This window comes from Pyrgilauda ruficollis, unplaced genomic scaffold (assembly GCF_017590135.1).
Source record: "Pyrgilauda ruficollis isolate IOZ18807 unplaced genomic scaffold, ASM1759013v1 scaffold1, whole genome shotgun sequence".
NCBI classification, from domain to species: Eukaryota; Metazoa; Chordata; class Aves; order Passeriformes; family Passeridae; genus Pyrgilauda; species Pyrgilauda ruficollis.
Genome location: NW_024508100.1, coordinates 2,793,991 through 2,816,672, shown reverse-complemented (window position 1 = coordinate 2,816,672; position 22,682 = coordinate 2,793,991). Strand labels below are relative to the sequence as shown.

Here is a 22,682-nt window from a genome sequence, read left to right as displayed (position 1 = left end):
CCTGGCTCATCACGCCACAGCCATGATCCAACACCAGGGAGCAGAGCTCTGGTCTGGCCTCTGGAACCGAATGCTGAGCCCTTGCTAATTGCAGCCTAGCAGCAGCAGCAAACTCCGGTGCCAGCCTCGTGTGCTGCCCAGAGAAGCTGGGGATAATTCACCCTGGAAGTGCTCAAGGCCAGGCTGGATGGGGCTCCAAGCAACCTGGTCTCAAGGAAAGTGTCCTTGCCCATGACGAGGGGGTGGAATGAGATGATCTTTGATGTCCCTTTCAAACCATTTTATTGCAAATCTAGTGAAAACCTGTTTCTATAACTAAGACATTTCCCACATTAGACCAAGTACAATATTTCTCACCAGTATAGTTGTCTATTTACAAAGGAACATCCCAAGGGCATCCTACAACCTGAAGTTGAGGCAGGGGATAGTGAACTTTGGTTTTGTATGCTCTTCTATGGCTATTTCTTCTCCTCTTCCATCTGCCACTTTCCTAAGCTGTAAGTTAAAAAGTACAGCACAACTTCCACAAGAGCCTGACATTTAATATCATTGCCACTGCTGTCACCCTCTCACATTAGTGCAGGAATCACAAAGAAAACACCACAAATCACAAACCTGAAGCATGCTGATTAACTAGCTTTGATCTGTAGGGTGTTCCTGCTTCCCACACTGAGCAGTAGCTGCCTCACAGAGGAGTTGACTCTGGAGTTGAAGGCACTGCTGCTCATTTTCTACCCACCCAGGCAGACCACGCTGATTTAAGAGAAGGGCTCCAAGTGCAGCTCAGCACACTCAGCAGCAACAGCCCTTCTGAGGAAGATGCACCTACAAGTCAGGGAAGTGAGAGAATAACCTCCCAAGTAATTCTGGAAATCAGAAGCTGTATCTTGCACTGAGACAATCCTGTTGCTGTCTGCCAGGTAATAACAGCACATTCAAGATGTCTGCTACTGCCTAGGGCTGACTTCATCATGGCCTGTGACCTGCAGCCCTCAGCTCTCAAGGCTCTCCACTACGGGCAGGGCCAGGGAGATTGACTGAACATTCTACAGCCAATAGTGTCAGACAGACTAATGACATGGAAAACCCCAGAGAAGGAAAGCAGCAATCAGTCCTGCCATTAAACCCTTTGCTTAGCTTATCTGCAAAAAACAAAATCACTCCAGCTCCTCTTAATAATAAAAACCCAAACCCACAAACCAAAGCCAAAGTTCCAAATCTTTTTACATTACTAAATACTTTATAGCATTTGTGCAGGTTCAGTTTTATTTCAGTCTTGTAACTCTGGAATGCCTTGATTTAAGTGAGAGAGCAGCAAGAGCAAAATAGAGACAGTGCCCATGGCAACCCTTCCCAGCAAAGCCAGGTCAAGAGTACAGAACTCTGCAGTTCTTACACAGGGCACAGACTGAGGGTACATTGACTAAGTCTTTCCTTTGAGCAATGTGTGAAAATGCTATGAAAGACATTGTTACTTACTGGAAGCAGTAATTAAACCTAAGTTAACAGATGTTTCCTACAAAAGATACAGCCAACAATATGGAAGTGTGAATCAAGAATTTTATTTTTTCCCCACATACATTAAAAAAGTGAATGAACACACAAGACAGCAAGTCAGAGAAAATAAACATATTTACAAGACAGTTAAGATATCAATTTTTTTCCATCTTCAAGATCAAGTCATCACAGATTTTCGTTAATTCATCGTTTTCTTTAGTCTGTGGAAGAAAGAAAAGAGTGAGTTTCAGGTATGCCCAAACTATGTTAGAACCTTGTAGTGAGCTGATTGCAGTAAGTCCTGTTTGCCAGTATATGCAATAGAAAGTCCATTTACATGATGGTGGCTCATGCAAATTTAATATAGAGGAGAGTCTACTATGCCAAAGGTCACATGGCATCCTTAGGAGCCTCAGGAAATGAGAAATTAAATCCAGTATATTGTTTCTGCTTCTTCCACAGACATTCCCATAACACATGGAGACCACCTGATCCAAGGAAACAAGACTTTTGGGGCTCAGCCTTTGTAAGGTGCACCAAAATCCAGGACATGGACAATTTAGACTTTAATCTTCACAAGAAAGACTCTGTAAAATGCCTTGATACTTTTACTGACATGTGACAATTTCCAGTTTGTAGAATTCCTTATGGAACAGTTAAACCATTTTAATATGAACTCTTAGAGTGTTACTGTACTTGTGACTTAAGAGCAAACCTAGTTCTGTGTTAAATGGCTTGTCTCATCTCTCCAGTTACAGGCCTACTCTTTCTTCTGCTATGCAAACTTCAGCCATAAACCTGAAGATTCACAAACACGGGTTTTTTCCATAATAGGAATCTGTCAGCACTATCAATTTTTGACTTTTCAATACTGGCAGCAACAACAATGATGCAGTAAACTAACAGCATGCACTTCCAGCAGCGATTTTAATCTTCAAAAAGCTTATTCTTTTGAAGGGTTACAACAAAGGATATGCCTTTACAAAACATTTCAAGACTTCACCTATGCAATATGAAACAATATAAAGTACAAGGACTACTGGCCTGAACAATATTGAAAATTTGAGTCACATACAGTAAAATATATGCTAACAGCTTACAAGTCATGCTCATGAACAAGCTGAGCCAGACAGTTATTCAAATTTACTCCCAGATTCTGCTCTGCACCACATGTAACTGCTAATCACCACCTCCTTCAGTAACCTCCTGACACAGGAGCCCAGACTGGTTTGGAAACCAACCTTGTGCTCCAAAAAAATCTAAACATACAGACGAGACCTGACATGACACTTGTGTCTTAGGTCTCAATGCCAATTTCCCAAAGCCTGCCAGGACAGCAGCCATCAAGACCAGCACAGTTAGCAAGGCTCCTCCTAGCCCTGATGCAAGGGAGTTCTTAACCTAGTCTAAGGCAATAGCTGGAAGAGAACTCACCCACGGTGTTGTGACTGACCTTTTGTTCAAGGCTCCTCTCTAAAGACTGGATCCTCATCTGCTCTTTGCGCAGAGTGGCTTGAAGTGCTGCAGTCTCCGATTTTGCTTTGCTGCGAACCTGAGCAATTTCCTCGTTGGCTCTGAAACAGGCACAAGATGGTGTTTACACTCCCTTCAGACAGCAGAACTCTCAGAATCACACTAGATGCTTTTACTTTGGATTAATTACCAAATGAAAAATGTTTAAGTCAAGTTTTGGCACTATTGAACCACATTCTGCAGCTACTGTGAAAACTATATGTCATTCCTGGTACCTGGCTTCTTGACATGGTACTTACTGCTGCAGCTTTTCTTCAGCATGTGCTTTCAGTGCCTGGTATCTCTGCTCCTCTTTTTTAATTCTAGCCAAGTAATCTTCTGCACATTTCTTCAGAACTTCTTCATTCTGTCCCAAAACGCAGAGAAGTTCAGTTAGTTGTTTAAGCTAGAAGATGGAGGAGTCTCCCCACTTGACCAATGGGTTATTTGACTACACCTGAAGGGCAGTGTTTGCTCACTGGAGTTACAGGAACAACTATGAAATCCCACAGGCCTATATGGACTAAACTGCTTCCTTTCAACTATCTTAACTTTGCAAACATTTATTCACCATATTTCCCCACAGTACATTATTTAGTAGCAAACTCTAGTAAAGAAGGTCGCTAAAACAACAGTCACTAGTTGGTTTTGTTTGTTTTGCTCCAATTTTTTTTAAAATCAGCTTTGTATTAAGTTGCAATTGTCACAGGAATAACTAGAAATTCAACTTCTCCAAAGAACCCACAGAAAGATTCAGACTTTGGACCCTGATGTAAACAAATCCAACACTAATAGCAAGAAAGTTACCTTGGTAGTCACACTATGAACATATTTTATAAACTATTGTAGGAAGTTGGAACTGTTTGAAACAATTGCTAAGACTCTGCTAATTGGAGGTCTTGAATTTAGTAATTGTATTTCCAATCAATGTTTATCTCTGTACCAAGGAAAAGGCTTCTGAATTTAGGGTGGAAATGGAAGGGACACAAGATGAAGGAAGCCTGACATATTGGCAAAGAAGAAACTGAAGGTGTAACAGACACTATGCCTGTTTCTAAAACCTAGACTAGCACGAAACTAAGAGGCTAGTTTCTAAGTTTTAGTAAACAGGGACATTAAAAGATAATTGAATGAAAAAATCTGAAGGCACTTTTTAAAGCACCAACTCAATCAATTTTCATGTATTTCTTGGAGTAAAAAACTGTAGCTTATACTCCTCATTAGATTCTTTCCTCCAGCCTCTGAAGATGCTGCAGAACTAAGGCCTGATTTTAGCTTTAAAACAACCCCACAAGCATCTTAGAAGGGACCACCTAATAACCTATTATTCTGACTTGTAATTGCACATCCTCTTCAGCATTCATTCAATATGATGTAGGGAAAACAAGCTGCTCTTATGCAGCAATTGCCACATGAGAGTATCTCTATGATTAGCAAAAAAGATGTGCTGCAGCAAGAAACAGCTCACTTCTGTTTGAAGAAACTCTGCCTTCTAAGATACTATCTTACTTTAAGTCAGTCATTAAATACAACAAATTAGTAGGTTTTTTTAAAAATATTTAAATAAACAACTTAGCACCTGGTTTTACAGGTAGTCCCTATACTGCCTAATTAATGGCTGCTCTAGAAATTTCACCATTTCCTCTCCCAAAATAAATGAGATTTAGTGAAGGGTATTATTTGCATTAAATCATCTTACTTTGTGGTAACCCTCTAATGCCTCTTTCTGTTTCTCAAGTCGTTTGAAGATATCAGAGAAGGACTTCTCCATAGAGTTCAGATCTGCAATGGCTTGCTGCTTCTCTTCCACCAGCTTCTGTATTTCCTTCCTTGAGGTTTCCTTTTGCTTCTGAGCATCCTCTACAGAAAGTGGAGTTAACCCATGATAGTTATTGCTTTTGCATAAAACCAGTTCTATAGTACAGACAGATACCCCCACACCTTCAATTCTTCCCCTTACAAAGATTTTATAACATGGCCCCTCACCTGTAAAGACACCATGTCTGTGCTTTTAAGAAGTCTTTGTATCTTTGTTACATATTATCTCACAGCAAACTTAAGGCCATTAAACACCATGACCATGTGCTTGCTAAAAGCATTTTTTCTCCTGCACTGTAGTCAAAATACTCCACCAGAGTTTACTGTTACAGGAGCCTCGAATGTTGTGATAGAAGCAAGGAATCCAAAACTATCTTTTACTAAACATACACAACAGCTGGAAGACCTGGAGGAGACTGGGGTAACAAGTCAGACTAGCACAGCAGACTTTCAGACGAGGTTTGGGTTACTACACCCCAGCTATGTTTCCCATGGCCTTACAAGAGCACAGAAGAGCTGGCACAGATGTGCCTAACTCAGCTTTGAGCTAAGAAAGTGTAACTATGCAGGACCTTCACTGGATGTCTTTCCTAGTTTTGAAACCACAAATTTGACTAAAGCAAAAGGCCAAATCTGTCCAGCAAGAACTTCTAGTGATACCTTGCCACTTAAATGAGGTCAGAGAGTAAACAGTTAAACCCAGAGTGCTGGCAACTGGATCTACCAGTCTTAATAAACCAACAGCTCCAGTGAAGAAAAAGTTGTGTTCATGCCTGATTCAAAAAGTCATTGTTACCTATCAAGTGGTATCATGTCTGTATGGATATGCATAGAATTGTCTATCTTGTCTTAAACCTCACACTTATCCTGGAAGCACTTGAAATATTAATGTCAGAGGTGAAAGAGTACTAACCTCATTCAGTAACTCTGCGTTAAGCATGCCCCAGCCCCCCAAGGGACTCAAAGTGTAAATAGGAAACTTACCCATAATCTGTGTTATTGTCTGTTCAAATTCGGCAACTATTTTTCTAAAAGCCATGAAAAAGAAAAGTTGAACATAAGTTAGAAAAACCATCTGGAATAACTAGATAGATATAAAAGTCAGGACAGATTCATACCCCATTTCTTTGTATTCCATATGAAGCTTATTATACTTCTGACTCCATTTCTCAATCTCCAGCTCTTTCTCTTGAACCTTTGAGGGTGAAAAGGTAAGCCTTTACTTTTTTGCACAAAAAGATACAAAAGATTTGATACTAAAAACAGTCTGAAGTGCAACTTAGGTATACTTTTAACTTAATACAGAGAAAGAGAAGTTCTAATTGCTTAACAGAATCAAAATTGTTTAATTACAAACTTGACTCAAAATTTAGATTAACACATAGATTTTGCATATATGATTCCCAGCATCTTTTCAAGTGGCAAGATCAGAGTCAACTCAGCCAACCCACCCCCTTGGCTACTCTTACTCAGTGTCTGTGTAGACTAACTTCTGACAGAACATAATGGGCCAAGGAACATTCTCTCAAGTGATACACATTTCCTTCTTATTTACAGGGCAGACAAAAAAAGCACTTCACAAACCTGCTAGTATTAACACACGAGAGAACAAATACCAGAAGCCTGTTCAACATCAGATTGTTGTTTGCAGTAACTTATACTCAACACTAAATTAGGGAAAGTGGAAAGGGAGGATTAAAAGATGCCTCAATTAATTTGAGAATGACACCTATTTCACATCAGCTAAACTAAAGGAGAGCTCACAGTAACAGAATTAAGCAGCACAAACACTCTTTGCTAAACACGTTGTACAAGCTCCATAACAATTTAAGAGCTGTAACCACAGAGCTGACTGAACTGCAGGAGGCCCTCAAAGACAAGAGGCTCAAAATACATAAAATAACCAGGAAATAAAAAAAAACAGTCAAAGCACATGATTACTGCTAGTTTTGTCACAACACTACATAGTAAACTGTAGTACACTGATTTCTCAGTATTTATTTTAGAGCAATCTAATTTTAAATATATTGCAATATTTCAGGTGACAGGAAGCAGGACACTAGCAAAAATAGAATGTACTATTAAGAGAAGTAGTGATAGCTAAGCTAGGAAAAAAATATTGCAAAAGTATGTGAAGATGGAAACAAATTAGATACTTGCAAGCTCAAAAAGGGTTCAGTAGGCCCCAAAAAAGCAAGCTTTCATAAATGCTGTATTTGCTCAGATGGAAACCAGATTTTCACTTTCCTCCTATTCCTGAGTTGTTTCACAGATGAAGAAAAAAAAATTAGCCTGTCTTCCTTTCAGGTTGATATTGTAATTCCAGGCCTTTTTATTACTTAGTGACACAGCTGGAGCCATCCAGTCACACCTACAACGGTGCTTCCAGGTTTAAAGTAGTTCTTTCCAACATGAAAGAGCAGCACTTCAAAGATACTACCAGCTTTACCCCTTGCTATTATATAGGTTCTTAGTGTTAGATCAACGCATTAAAAGCTGTCCCCTGTCAAAGCCACCTGTCCTAGACAATATGCTGAGTGAAAGTCACCTCCTAAATGACAGAAAGCAAAAGTTATTCCTACAAAAGCCACTATCTCTGTACTCTAAAACAAAAGAACTTAAGCAGCAAATAATCACAGGTCATCTTTGGTGTCCCTAATGCCACTGCCTGCAGTAGAGCAATCAGGAATTTTGGAAGCTCCATTTTTTTGCTGAAGTGATATCATTAGCTTTAAGGACATTTATGCTTAAATTCTCCTCTTACATTATTTAGTGTTTGTAAGGTAACATAACTCAGAAGTCATAATGAATCAAGTACACCAATTGTTGAAGTAAGTGGATATATAAGTCCTCTTGCATCAGTCAGAAGATGGGCTTTTAAAGGCAATTTCTGCAATTATAGAACAGGCTTAAAATCTTACCAACTACTTCTTCCCTCCTTCACTAATGTCTTTATCCTCTGGAGTGAGCTCCAGACCTCACCTTCACTTTATGAGCTGGACATGCTCTTGTGCATTCAGGCCCCAAAAGTAAAGAACTGATCATAGCACTGAACTGGCACTACAGTTTTATCTTGTTTTAGGGAAGTCACATAAGTTACTCTCTTCCATTGGCATGAAAATGTATTCTGCTTGTTGAATAAGGAGTATCCAGATTACTGATATTAAGTCTAACTATCCCATCTGATAACATGTGCCTTTTAATAATGACCAGATATAAGGCAGAACTTGACTAATAATGAAGTTTGTGCTATTTCCTTAAGTGTTAGGTCTAAAAAGTTCTATACCTACAGAACCCATCAAGTCCACAGCAAGCTTTTCATAATGAGACGCTTATGTCAAGTATGATGAGAAACTGCAAAGTAGAGATTTATCCCAGATAATCCAAACAAAAGGACCTTCCAAGGCTATGCCAAGTTCTGCTTTGGAAGGGCCACCATACCTCTCTCTTCACCAGTTCAACAGCTGCATCCATATCTTTTTGGCTATATTTTAGCACATCTATAATAGCATCCACTGCAGCGTTTGTAGAAGTAGCAAAAGGGACTGGAGGAACATCACTACTCAGAGAGTCTGGAATTAGGGGACCAGAATCCTGTAAAGAAAAGAAAAATGCCAAGTTTCAACAGATTCTTACTGTCATACCACTGATTAGGTGCATGCATGTTATTTGAAGCCAATGTATCTCACTTAAACACATGAGACACCTCCACAACTTTGTTAGCATAAAACCTTAAGTTTCTTACCTTGAAGTAGACCACATAGCTCTAAGAAATACCCATAAGGTAGAACCAAAACTGCTATCCACCAATTACAGCTATCAGAAAGCAGTTGACACCATGCTGTTCCTCACAAGCAAAAGAGATCCTTTCAGGATGAGCTGCTGCAGGCAGATCTGCTCAAACTATAAACCATAGATGCAAGAGCATCCAGTTTAACCTAAGTGCTTTTCATCCCACCAATGCAATTACAAAACACAGCTTGCCTTTTGTAGCTTGACTTGCATAAAAAAAGATTGCTTGACTAGAGCATTCTTAAAAACAGCTCAAATTCCCTTAGACTGTGTGCAATGGCATCAGCTTCCACAAAAAATACTTTTAATACTGAAGAAAATGTTCATCACAAAGTTCAACTTCAATATAAATGAGTATTCAACCTGGTTTAAAACAATCATTTAAGTAAACATTTATCAGATTCTGTAATGCCTAAAATACCTGCCTAAGTCTTAAACCCAGAACCTTGGCTATCCCCTTCCTAAACTATCAAGATGAAACCTGATAGCATTCCAGACGCCCTTACAGAAGTTGTAAATGTCCCCAGAAGATCTAGTCCTTTTGGTTTTTCTTCACTCTCAAGACTCACTAGAGGCTTTCCAGCTTCCTCAGGCACTTGACTTAAATCAGCAACAGGCCTAAAAATGAACAAACATAGCACCACTCAATTCAAGTGCTGTCTTTCTTTGCAAAGCTCTTGTACCAGCAACAGGCAGTGATTGTGCCGCTGCACCCAGCGCTGGTGAAGCCACACCTTGAATCCTGTGTTCAGTTTCAGGCCCCTCACTATAAGGACACTGAGGTGCTGGAGCATGTCCAGAGAAGGGCACAGAGCTGGGGAAGGGTATGGAGCACAAGTCTGATGAGGGGCAATGGAGGGGGCTCAGCATGGAAAAAAGGAGGCTCAGGGGGACATTCCTCTACAACCACCTGAGGGGAGTTTGTAGTGACATGGGGGGATTGATCTCCCAAGGAACAAATCTGGATGAAACAGCCTCAAAGTACACCAGGGGAGGTTTAGATTGGATATTAGGGGAAATGTCTTCACTGAAAGGGTGGTCAAGCATTGGAACAGGCAAATCATCAGACCTGCAGTTATTTAAAAGATGTGTGGATGCTGCCCTTGGGGACATGGTTTAGCAGTGGACTCCCCAGTGCTGGGTTAACTGCTGGACTTGACAATTTGAAAAGTCTTTTCCAATCTAAACAACTTTGATTTTATGTAACAAGTCAATACCTACCCAGGCTGAGATGGAGCTTTCATGATACTCTCACTTGATTCAATAATACCATAAATTGGTTTTCTTGGACTGTCTCTCAACAGAGGGTCAAACTTCAAATACAGTGACTGTTTTCTCAAGGCTGATTCTTTGACACCAATGCAATTACAAAACACAGCTTGCCTTTTGTAGCTTGACTTGCATAAAAAAAGATTGCTTGACTAGAGCATTCTTAAAAACAGCTCAAATTCCCTTAGACTGTGTGCAATGGCATCAGCTTCCACAAAAAATACTTTTAATACTGAAGAAAATGTTCATCACAAAGTTCAACTTCAATATAAATGAGTATTCAACCTGGTTTAAAACAATCATTTAAGTAAACATTTATCAGATTCTGTAATGCCTAAAATACCTGCCTAAGTCTTAAACCCAGAACCTTGGCTATCCCCTTCCTAAACTATCAAGATGAAACCTGATAGCATTCCAGACGCCCTTACAGAAGTTGTAAATGTCCCCAGAAGATCTAGTCCTTTTGGTTTTTCTTCACTCTCAAGACTCACTAGAGGCTTTCCAGCTTCCTCAGGCACTTGACTTAAATCAGCAACAGGCCTAAAAATGAACAAACATAGCACCACTCAATTCAAGTGCTGTCTTTCTTTGCAAAGCTCTTGTACCAGCAACAGGCAGTGATTGTGCCGCTGCACCCAGCGCTGGTGAAGCCACACCTTGAATCCTGTGTTCAGTTTCAGGCCCCTCACTATAAGGACACTGAGGTGCTGGAGCTTGTCCAGAGAAGGGCACAGAGCTGGAGAAGGGTATGGAGCACAAGTCTGATGAGGGACAATGGAGGGGGCTCAGCATGGAAAAAAGGAGGCTCAGGGGGACATTCCTCTACAACCACCTGAGGGGAGTTTGTAGTGACATGGGGGGATTGATCTCCCAAGGAACAAATCTGGATGAAACAGCCTCAAAGTACACCAGGGGAGGTTTAGATTGGATATTAGGGGAAATGTCTTCACTGAAAGGGTGGTCAAGCATTGGAACAGGCAAATCATCAGACCTGCAGTTATTTAAAAGATGTGTGGATGCTGCCCTTGGGGACATGGTTTAGCAGTGGACTCCCCAGTGCTGGGTTAACTGCTGGACTTGACAATTTGAAAAGTCTTTTCCAATCTAAACAACTTTGATTTTATGTAACAAGTCAATACCTACCCAGGCTGAGATGGAGCTTTCATGATACTCTCACTTGATTCAATAATACCATAAATTGGTTTTCTTGGACTGTCTCTCAACAGAGGGTCAAACTTCAAATACAGTGACTGTTTTCTCAAGGCTGATTCTTTGAACTGAAGGGGGGAAAAAGGCATAAACTGACAGATCTGCTTCAGAGCTCAACACACACATCCCACCCACACACAAATAATCCTCTGAAGAGTGGGTGAGCCTATTCTTCAGTGGCCAGAGCAGTGTTCTCAGAAGGAAAATTACATAAGAGAACTCCATGCCCACATGCTTAAGTCCTTATGTAATATCAAGAGAGCTCAATCTGCTCACAGACTGAATCAAAAGGACAAACATTAATGAACTATCCCAATCCAGAAGACACAGGGGAAGAGTATTATAAGCTGAAAAACCAGTGTATGCCATTTTCTCTTCACTTATAAAATCCTAAGGACAAACAGCATGACTAAAACAATTTCAATTCAGTGCATTCACTGTTCAGAGATTCTCCTGCTTGGGTCCAGAATAACAGTAAGAATAAATGAACTGATTAAAACATGACAAGCCCCACTTAGAGACAGATTTTCTAAAACTGGCCATAAAGCAAAAGAGCTTTAAAAAAACTTTTTGAAACAATTATCCTGCACTTTTAAAGCATCATCTTCTAGCAGTTTTGGCCAGAAGTGAAACATCATTCACCTCAGTTTCACTGCTATTAAAGAAAAACAACACCTCTGCAGACTGACACCAGAGACCCCTGATTTTTAGTTAAACTGCTTATAACTACATTTCCTTGCACCATCACTCCCTACCCAGCCTTGTCATCACATTCCTTTGGAACAGATTACAATTTCTGTGGATAATTCTAAGCAACATTAATTAATGAAAACATTTAAGGCTTGACACTTTCATCTTTGCTTTCCTTTCCACACTGCCAGGAAGGTAAACAAAATATTTCATGTCATACTTACTGATGAAGACCCAAACTGTTCCAGATAGTCTATGCCCATTCCAAAAACTGCAAAATGAGGAAACAATACAATGAAGATGCAATACTGCCAAATTGTCCTACCACAGACAGAAACAAACACATATGTGTATAAAGCAAGTAAATCCCTGCTCTCAGTCTCATAACTTCTAGCTCTTCATTGGTTAAAATGTCTTTCTATCCAGACCTGAAGAAAGTAAAGATTTCTAAGCTATGCAAATGTAAAACTTCCATTTGTTCCCATGTACTCGTAAGAATACCTAGGATTTAACACCCAGTTGAAGAACTTCTGTTCTACGGCTAAAGTGACAGGCACACTCAGATATTTTGTTACACACAATGCCCCATGAAAGAGCAAGATTGACAATCTCACCATTAAAATTAGCACACAGCTCAGATCTGAAGGATGAAGTTATAACCATTTCCCAATACAGTGACTCCACTCCACTGTGAAAGTAAGTGAGAGACTGCACTGCAGTCAAACCATGTGCTCATCCTGCCACACAATGCTCCTACCAGGAATAACCCTTCCAAGTGGTTAACTCACAGCTGTGTGAGAAGCTCTCAAGACAAGCATGCTTGTCAGGAAGATCACTCACACTGCAGTATGAAACCAGCAGTGCTAAGGCCTGCAGCAACCTACAAGACTCACACACAGCTGTACAGATCACGAGCTCTCAATTTACAAAGCCTTTAACACCAGAAATTATTTTAAGGGAGCAATTTTTGAGCCCAGAAACTGCCACTGAAACTCTAAAAAGATGGTTTCTGTACCAGACTAAATTCCATCCTCACAGGTCACTGAATTCTAATAGCCAGCTTTTTGAACTTAGCTTAAACCAGAGGAAGTTAGAAATAGGCTTAGTACAATTCCCAGCACTGCTAGTCTCTGTGGGTTCTGGAGTCCTTTCAAAAGGGCAGAATGAGAGAAAAAAACTATCTATAATAAAGCTTAAGTAGAAAAATATCTATATGCATTATTGAAACAACACATTTTCAGTCTGTATAAAAGAAATGCCCTTACCTTCCGATGATGGTCTGAACAGCTCTTCAGGTTCAGCACCAGCTGGCTCATCTGCTGTTGCCTCAATTCTAGGGGAACTAGGTTTAATTTCTTCTGCAGACATCGACTTTTTTCCACTGTCAGTGGAAACCAAATTATCTTGAGAGGGGGCAACCTTAGCTGGAGACATTTTAGATGGGCTCATTTGCTTCTCCTGATGAGAAAAACAAAAGCCTTTAATTGTTAAAATAATTACTTTAAAATGCAATGAGAATCATTTTAATGATCAAATTGGTTTGTCATAAACTAACTGGGCAGCCAATATAATAAAACAAGAATTTACAGGCATAAAAATTGAACTACCAACAGTGAGCACAGCTCAGGAGCCACTTTTCTAGAGGCCACACCCTTATGTTTGTCCTTGTATGCAATTGCTGACCAAAAGATACTAAATATAAAGGCACCGATTTGGCTGTCTCTCATGTTACCTTCAAAACACAGGTCTGCACAGTTGACATTCCTTCTAGAGCTGCTGAAGATGCATAAACCCACTAATTCTTAGTGGGTTTTAGACAAAATATCAAAAACAGGTTTCACAAGATTAAGTTATTAAGCCAGAGAACTCTGTTTCATGGAACAACTTCACAAGAACTGGCTATCTTTCCTACACCTTACCACTTCTCTTTTTCCTGGAAGTTCAGCTTCTGCTTGAACTCCTGGCTTCTCTTCTTGAGCTTTTGGCATGTCTTCTACAACACTCTGCTCAACCATTTCCCTAAAGAAAACAATCAGAATAAAAAAAGTCAGTATGTACATCACACAGCTGAAATTCTGTATTACCAGATGAACTGAACAAAGGTAGCTTCCTTGAGAGTTTCTACTGTCACAGCACAGGAAACTTTACAGAGGGTGGGGATGTAAATTTACTGTCTTGCCTGGTGACAACTTAGGTGACAGAAAGCTCTCCCACCATGAGAAGCAGTGTTTCCTGGGAAGCAGAAAGCCACAGCAGCATCACTTATTTCTATTCACTTAACACTGCTCTTATTTCCATTTGTTAGGCTCATTGCTTTTTTTAAGTTAAAGATAAGCTCTTTGCTTCATTAAGAACAGAATTACAAGCAGCCTGCTCCTCTTTCCAAGGCAATGTTGTGATTACTGGTGTGAACTTCATTAGAGAAGTCCAATACTCCACTTGTGCTGTCAGCAGTAAGTAAACTTTTCATCTTGGTAAACAGTAACTGATCATGTTACACAGGGAGCAAGAGTGCAAACACTTCCGTCAAATGAACAATTGGTGCCAGTCTAGTTCTGGCAAGCACCTGACTGCCTATAGTAACATTAATAACTAGACTTTCTAGGAAAGGTAAGAACATATCCCATCTTCAAGTAAAAAGTCTGTATGCTGCCAAAAAAAAAAAGAAAATAAAAAAAGAAAATTGAGCTTCAGAGCCAGCTCTTTTTATTGGAGATAGCATTTAGATACAAAGAAGATGCAGGGAAGAAACAGCGCCTCAGAGTTTGGCAGAGAACAAAATTGCCTGATCCCTTCCCATGTTGCACCATGCACAACACTGCTGCTCACTTCCCTGTTTTATTTAAAGGCAGTAGCAGTCACATGATTCTCCACACTTTAATCTTGGAGAAGTGGGGAAAGCACCACTTTGAACAATGCTCTTTCCACCTAAACCTGTTCTCTCCCATTCTCCCAGACTTAAGAACTCCTTTTGCCTAAAGCTAGTCATCTCAGGAGTTTCCCCAATTACGACCTTTCCTGTTGCAACATAATTGTGTTATAGATTACAAACAAGAGACTCTGCCAGCCTGGGAGGGATGCTGTCTAAGAAGTAGGAATGGACTAGTTTGAGATACTATCTAACTTTCCTCACATTAATTCAAGGTGCTCCTGCATTCAGCTAACAGATTCACTTACAGACTTTTAGGTTCTTTCTTCACAGCTTCACAGGTTTCACTTGGCCTGTTATCCTGCTCCACTGGAAGAGGTTCCCTTCTTGGCGAGGCACTCTCCTGTTCCTCTGGCAGGGGAGCTTTCCGAGGGCTGGGTTTAGAACGCTTGGGTGAGGTGGAAATTTTAGAGCCTCCTCCAAACGGATTAAAGTTTGGATCATCAAGTTTGTCCCAGTCAAACTGATAAGATGCTTTAGGAATAGGGATTTCATCCTCCACATTACTTTTATTTTGCACTTCAGTATTCTCTGGTTTTGTTTTGGTAATAGGAATTTTTTTAGCAGGTGGCTTAATTCCAGGTCTTTTACCTAGTTTCTTAGGAGGTGGTTTTCTAGCAGTGGTATTATCAAAGTCAAATTCCAGTTTTACTGGTCCAGCCTTGGTGACATCAGGCTTTTCTGCAGGTTTCTCTTTGGAGACACTCAGCTCTTCATCAGGCTTTGACTCTTGTGCAGAGGCTTGTTCTGCTACTGAAACATTCTGAAGCTTTGATTCCTCAGTTTTAAAAGAGTTGCTCACATCAGAACCACTGGGACCTAAGCTGCCAGGTGACTGTACAGGAGGTGTAGGTGCCTCTGCTAATACCACTGAATTATCAGTTTGGCTTGCATCTGTGGAAGCAGACTTCACACCCTGCTCAGAGTCACCAATTTCTTGCTTAGGTGACAGCTTGGATTTGTCAGACTCCAGCTTGCTCAGTGCAGATTCTTTTTCAGAGATGAGACCTTTGTCTTCACTTAAACACTCTGTACTTGCTGTAGTTGAAGCAAAAGGAGCTGCATTGTCCCACAGAAGAGAATCACTACTTTTTTCAACAGTTTTCTCAGGACTGCTGGATACTTTTACAAGAGACTTTTGCAGATTTCCAGGAGAATGAGGCAACTGTACTGAACTTTGAAAAGGATTGATATCATTTAAGTTATCAAAATCAAGATTGTAGGAACCTCGACTCTTCACTGGCATCTCATCATCTGGGTAAGGAGCCACGCTGACCTTCTCTGGCATTTGTGTATTGTTTGTTTCAGCTTCAGTCTTTTGTTGACATGTGCTGCATTTAAAAGAAAAAAGATGACAGTTACTTTGCAGGCATAGTTTGAAATTATCTTTAGAAAGATTTGCACAAATAGCTTTGCATGGTCAGAGTAATCATTTTTTTTTATTTTTATTTTTCAGTAAGACAGCTGACAGCAAAATATAACAGCCAGAATTCAGTTGTCACCTAAACAGTCAAGGCTTATGAGCTCTGCTACACATGAAACATAAGGAGATCAACCCCTGAAGTTAACCAGTGTTCTTAAGCTACCTGTTCTACACAGCCTTGATACCTTATGCCAGTCATCCCTGGTGACTGCTGTACTCACCACAGCATTTGGACATTGCCATCTGGACACTGCCCTTTCACTAGGCAGTGAAACACACACTGCTTAGGAATTGTTATTGACAGTCAGCAGCTCAAACACAAACAACTTGTGGTACCATCTTCATGCAGATTCATCTGAGTCATGACAGACTCAAGTCTGGGACCAAACCAAGTCATGATTCAGGTTCTCCCACACTAGTCATTACTTTGTCTGGGCATTCTGGCAAATATTTTCCCCTGTGCAAGTATGCACCACCATTTGATTTTTGAGGGCCTACATACAAAACCAGACCCTGAACTTCAGGCACTCTAAATTCTGTACAGCAGCAGATCTGAAGAGCACAGCAATATACAAGAAAACACTTCTCCAAGTAAGAGAATGGTTAAGATTTTCTAGTGAAAGACACAGGTTAAAGAGTTTGTGTACTCATTATTGCTGAATATTCTACAAGTTATTGTTGCCCACTTCATTTCCCCCAAACTCCATGCAACTTCTAAAAGCTTAGCTTCAGACTACAGAGAGTTAAGCCATTACTTCCTGAAAGAGGATTTCCTCCCATTGTTTTGTCCCTCCATAAAGTTATTATTTCTATGTGCCATCCTTATCTGCTGCAGAACAGAACATGATTAAAAGCCACTCACTAAAAACTCCACTTTGATAAACTCGAAAGCAGAGGTGGAAGATAAAGAGCTGAAGAAGTTGTTCTCACCCGGTTTGAGCACCTCTTCCCGGCAATAGCTCAGCCCCAGGCTGCGACTACTCAGATCCCTCCCACTCTCCTTCAGTGTTTAACCTAATAAATGCCAGTCAGGAGCGAGACACCTGCTTGGAACGTCAATCGCTTGTGACAAGTCAAAAGTGACCGCGTTCAGCAACACGGAGCCCTTTCACTTACTTGTTACAAACAAATCCTCACATTCTAAAACCGGAGAGGACACGTTCAGCACAAGCAGTGCATTGATACAATTATGCCCTAACTAAAACAATTCGGTGCTGATCCTTTAAACTCACTTGAACTTCGTAAGTACTAAACCTTTGTTTATTTGTGCAAACAATGAATTTGGGGCATAAATACCATAATTTAATTGTGGTGGCTAGTTCAGAAATAGCTTTCTGAACTAAACTGTAGTGGAAATAAACAGTTGAAGCAAACATATACACTTAAAGAACATCAAAGTGTTGCCGCCTTTTTCCCTTTCTCCCCCTCCCAACAACAAAAACAGGGATCAAATGAAAGTATTGGGTAGTTAAAAAACAAATAAAAGGGTGTATTTACTTGCAGAAGGCAAAACTGAGACCTGAGACTTCTTGCTGGTGGGAATTACAGATGTCTATACTACTTTAAAGGGGGCCTAAAAAGCCGTAACAAAATTTGCATTTAATATTGTCATGACACCCCCAAATTGAAACATTACAGATTTTATGCTCTTCTACAAACAGCTACTATGAGCCACTTTGAGACTTAGGCTGCTAGACTACAAAGGCACATAAACATGTTTACACTTGTGACTGATGGTATATTCACTTTGTGCTGCTAGATTAAAGAAAATCTTAATACTCATTGACTCAAGGTGTCAATTTAAGCTAACCCTTCAGAAGATTTATCTCTTTAGACTTTACTCCTCAAGATACAACAGTACTTAACATATACTTTAAGGCTTAGCTTCAGAATAGTTGTATTCTCACACAGAAACTTTACATCAAGTAGAGAACACAAAACTTTCTTACAGTACTTCTTCTCAAGCTATTTATCCATATCATAAGTTACCTTAATGAAATCAGTTACAGAGAAGTTAGGAATAAAGTTCAATAATTAATATGACAATCAAGATAAAATTTTCTTAAAAGTTATGACAGTTATCTTTGGAAAAGTTCATGCATTGGCCAGTATTAAATTTGGTCCTCTTGCACAGTTTATGTCTTGTTATAGAATATTATACTTTGACTATACAGGTTTAAAATAGGGAAAGTTAGCTTGAGCATGTCCCACATGGGTAACACAGCAAGCAGTGGACCCACTACTCACTCAGCATCAGAGGGTGCAAATAAAACATCATCTGCCACATCTTCACGGCAATCGTCAAGTGCAAAAGCAGTCTGAAGTTTGTCTGTCATAGCAGGACTCAGGATTTTTCTAGTGTGAGGATCTCTTTGAGGAGTTTGAAAGGTTACCTTTAAGAAAGGGGTGGGGAGAAAGAAAAAGGAAAAACATGAGCACAGTATTTTTCAAGGACCAAATAGCACATGCATTCAGTGGCAGATATCATAGAACGAGAAAGAATACAAATAATACAAAACAAGAAGTTTACCTTCATTGCCTTTCCCCCACTTTTTGGTGGCAAGTTTTCTTTCTGGGACAGGCGAAGAATAGACGGTCTCCCTGTAGGTTCCGGCGGCGCAAAGAAAAAGTCAAAGTCTTCCGCTGTTAAATCATCCTTAAGGCTTCCTCCATTTTCTCCATTTTCTGCATTTAAAATCTGCAGACTCATTCTAGAACATCAACACACACAGCATGAATGAGAGGGTGTGGTCAGCCAGATGCACTTTGAGATAATGGAAGAAGTTGACAGCCTGGCACTGACTAGCCAAGACTACTAACAGCTTCAAAGGGAAAGTTGGAAGCATGGAAAGGCTTCACAGGGAAAGGTCTATCTCAGGAGACTCTGAAGTATCTAAAAGCAGCAGTGCAAAGCCCCTCTGCTTTTGGAAGGGCCTTGAAAAGCTAATCGTTGAAGATATGCCTTCCACAGCTCACATTCTAGCCTTACAAATTAAGCTGCCTGTCCTTTAAAGGGAGCTCTGTCACCTGCAATGTTTCCTCACTGCCAGCCCCTACAGCCAGTGACGTACAGCCGTGTCTCCTGTAACAGGGCATCCAGCTAAGCAACACAACTGCTCCTGCAAGGGCCACATGAGACAGGTGACAATCATCTGTTTGCTCCCATGGTCTCATTACTACATCGTACACCAGCAAACAGCAGAAACAAATTTGGTTAGTTAGGGTGTGTTTGGGATCAGTCCTGGATCAAATTAGCCTTTTCCTGCACTGTCTGAGCATATGCTGCTCTTGTAAAGCACACAGTACTTAGGAATCCTTTGCAGCATAGACATTATTGGTATGCAAATGAGAAAAGTCACCATTAGAAAGGTATTTTTGAAATATTTTTCTTACACTAGACACGCACAAGCTTTAGTAGATTGTTGAATACTGATCTAATTGTACTAGTGTGAAGGACTTGAAATTAAAGCCTGGGCTGCAACTAAGAGTAAGGATGAAAAAAAATTAGAAACAGAGAAAAAGCACACCTAAAATACACCAGGCGAGCCACCATGCTCTATGTACTTGAACTCTGCCTGCGCTTTTTATTCCATTGGAGCCACTGCTGTACTTAAAGGTTTAACACTAGCACTCAGTGGTGCACAGCTGCTTTTGAAAAAAAGCTAGACAGAAGGCAAGGAAGATCTATAATTCATAACCACTGTCCATGAAGGATGACACCTGAAAAAACTGCTATCAAAACAATTTATTTCATATGAGCTGATGGATTATCTTTTGTCACCTGTGCAAGATAACCAGTATCAAGTGGACGAGACTTTGGCTTTCTGCAATGTGTAACCATCTAAGTGATCTCAAATTCTTGATTTGACCAAACATGTCATCCTTAGCCTGTTTTTCCATCATGTATTCAGGATTAATCTCAAAAATCAGAAGACTACATATGGTTGTTTTCAGTGTTATAAAGAGGCAACAAGAATACTTGGACTGAAAATTTTAAGTCATATTTTCAATCTCCTTGTCCCTATGTATTTAAATTTCTGTACATAAACCTCCAAACATTTCTCCACATCAATGTAGGCATTAAATCCTTACGGGAAAATTTGCTTCCTACTCTCCACAGAACTCAGCTGCTTTGTCTGCAAGCCTGACAGCAGCACTTTTAATCAGCAATGGAATGCAAACAATAGCTGCAGAAGCAATGGCATGCAAAGCACGCCAGTATTAGCTGTTTCTTCATTCCTTCTTTATTCATCATATTAATGCTCAGTTCAGGCTTTATTTTGTATTAAGTATTTTTACATTAACCACTTGTAGAACATGAAGTGAACTTCATTGCTTTCCTTTATTCCAGACAACAGATTAAGCAAATCTTTACAAACAGTGTTTCTTACTGCAATTACTTTAGAAGCAAGCCTAGGACATGGTAAAGTTGTCAACACCTTCTAAAATGAGCTCCATAAGCAGGGGAAGTTTGTTTGGAGACTTTTTCATTGAGTTACTTGTGCACCATTGCTAAACCAAATCTAAACCAAATAAATTGACACCATATACATATACCACTTTAGATATTAAATCTAGAAACCAAGTGTCCTTCTAGGATTAAAATACTACAAGTAATTAATAATTTTATTTTTTAAATTTGCAGTCAAGATTCGATTTAAATAATATTCCACAAGTCCATTAGCTAGTAGCTGTGATAAAGTGAAAGGGTGGCCTTATTCATATCTTTGTTTAAAGTGGTCAGCATCCAAGGCACATAAGTATTATGAAAGGCAGAAGGTCTTCCCACTGCAAAACAAAGCTCAAGGCCAGGCTGGATGGGGCTTGGAGCCACCTGGTCTATTGGAAGGTGTCCATGTCCCTGTGAGGGAGGCTGGACCTAGATGATATTCAAGGTCCCTTGCAACCCAAACTTTTCCATGGACCTATCAAAGTTCACAAAAATAGAAAAGCTCCTTATTTTAGAAGGATATTTATGTGGGCACATGCAGGAACCTGCCATTCTACAGTTAAGAAGTTACATAAATTCAATTATATGACATCAGGTAATTAATCCTCAGTTAACCATCATTTGTAAAGTGCTTCAACCTAACCGGTTTAACAAATACCAGGACACAATATCCAAAACACTAACGTGTTCTCAAATGCCTGAAAAGCCACTGAACATGCAGGACAGAGATGGAATTCTTCTACTTCATTATCCTCCTGAACTCCTCTAGCAGCCAATATGCACAGCACTCACTGATGGCAAAGCAAATCGGTATGTGCTGTAAATATTTCCATACAAACAGACATACAGCTGACTGATGTATATATATGTTTATTTTAGTGCAAATACCTCACTTCAGAACAAATAAACACTCTCCTGAGAAGCAACTCTCTCATAATCACCTTCTCCTGACTGCAGGGGAGGAGCAGCAAGGCCGGGGAACGCTTTTCAGGAGGTCCATCCCTGCCCATCATGGCACCAAGACATGTTTTAAGACAAAAAACTCCAAAAAGTTCCCCAAAGACCTAAACCCAGCACTGCCTCAGTCCCTCTTTATTCCTGACTCACTCCGGGCCCCGCATCAACCCCATATGATCCTGAAAACACAGGGATGTTCCCAAGAGCCTCACCTCACCCCCCACTTCAGTGGGGCAGAGCACCTGAGTTCCACCCTTGAGCTCGTGCCATTACCCCCAAGTTCCTTGCTTCTCTTCATCCTTAAATTGACAGCAATAACCCCCAAATGTCTTCATCTGAAGCTCACAGAGGTGTCCCTGACACTCCTAGACAAGGAGACACCCCCGGTCCCACAGCACCCCAAGAGTGAATTGCACAAAGGGCTCGCTAAACTCCCTAAACACCACAGCACCCCAAGCTCACTGAGGGGCCCTCAGCCATCCCCCCATCAAATTCAAACCATCCCAAGACCAGAGGGGTCACCAAGCCTCCCCGCAAACTCACACAGCAGCCCCTGCACTCCAGGGTCACAGAAAGGCCCCCAAACCCTCCCCCAACCCGAAGCTCCAAAAGGAGCCCCACAGCTCACCCCCATAGCACCCCAAGCTCCCACAGCGGTCCCCGAGCCCTCCAACCTCACAGAGAGGTCCCCACACAGCCCCTCCCAGCCCCACACTCCCTCAAGCGCTTACAGAGCTCGAACTTCCCCGAGCCCGTCCCTCCCCCTCCCTCACAGAGGGCTCACCGAGATTGCAGCACCCAATCTCACAAAAGAAAGCCTAAACATTTCGCCCCAGCCTCACACCGCCTTACAGCGGGGTCCCCAAGCCCCCCGTACCTGCCGGCAGGTCCCGGGACGAGCCCTGAGGGCGCTCAGCTGAGACAACACGCACCACCAACCGCAGCCCCTCCGCCGCCGCCTCACGATTTCAAACCCAACGGAAGCCCAGGCCCGCCAATGAGGGAGCCGCGTTCGGGGCGCGCCCGCCAATCAGAAGAGCGCCCTGCGGGAGGGGGCGGGGACAGCGCCACGCGTGACCGTTGCGTCCCCCCGGAGCCCGCCCCCGCGCGGCGCAGAGCGGGCGGTGCAGGCGCGG

At 41.1% G+C, this 22,682-nt stretch overlaps 1 protein-coding gene across 1 annotated transcript; it reads right to left on the bottom strand.

Annotated features, from left to right (window-relative positions):
* Nucleotides 1–1,551: 1,551 nt before the first annotated feature.
* On the bottom strand, nt 1,552–22,524 carry TACC3 (transforming acidic coiled-coil containing protein 3). The gene is made up of 16 exons (XM_041490568.1): nt 22,424–22,524; nt 18,670–18,850; nt 18,387–18,532; nt 14,965–16,047; nt 13,707–13,806; nt 13,053–13,245; nt 12,012–12,058; nt 11,032–11,165; nt 10,317–10,428; nt 8,269–8,421; nt 5,946–6,022; nt 5,812–5,855; nt 4,709–4,869; nt 3,270–3,376; nt 2,951–3,071; nt 1,552–1,718 (listed from the first exon to the last, which is right to left on the bottom strand). The coding sequence occupies exons 2-16, from the start codon at nt 18,847–18,849 to the stop codon at nt 1,653–1,655; spliced, it is 2,724 nt and encodes a 907-aa protein (XP_041346502.1). The 5' UTR covers nt 18,850; nt 22,424–22,524; the 3' UTR covers nt 1,552–1,652.
* Nucleotides 22,525–22,682: the final 158 nt, after the last annotated feature.

What these genes read in the sequence shown, in the direction of transcription:
- TACC3 (XM_041490568.1), bottom strand. Translation starts at nt 18,849, where the DNA reads ATGAGTCTGCAGATTTTAAATGCAGAAAATGGAGAAAATGGAGGAAGC. An exon ending in GCTGAAGAAAAGCTGCAGCA is followed by an intron (nt 3,072 to 3,269) that starts GTAAGTACCATG and finishes TGCCTGTTTCAG; the next exon opens with AGCCAACGAGGAAATTGCTC. An exon ending in AGAGGAGCCTTGAACAAAAG is followed by an intron (nt 1,719 to 2,950) that starts GTCAGTCACAAC and finishes TTTCTTCCACAG; the next exon opens with ACTAAAGAAAACGATGAATT.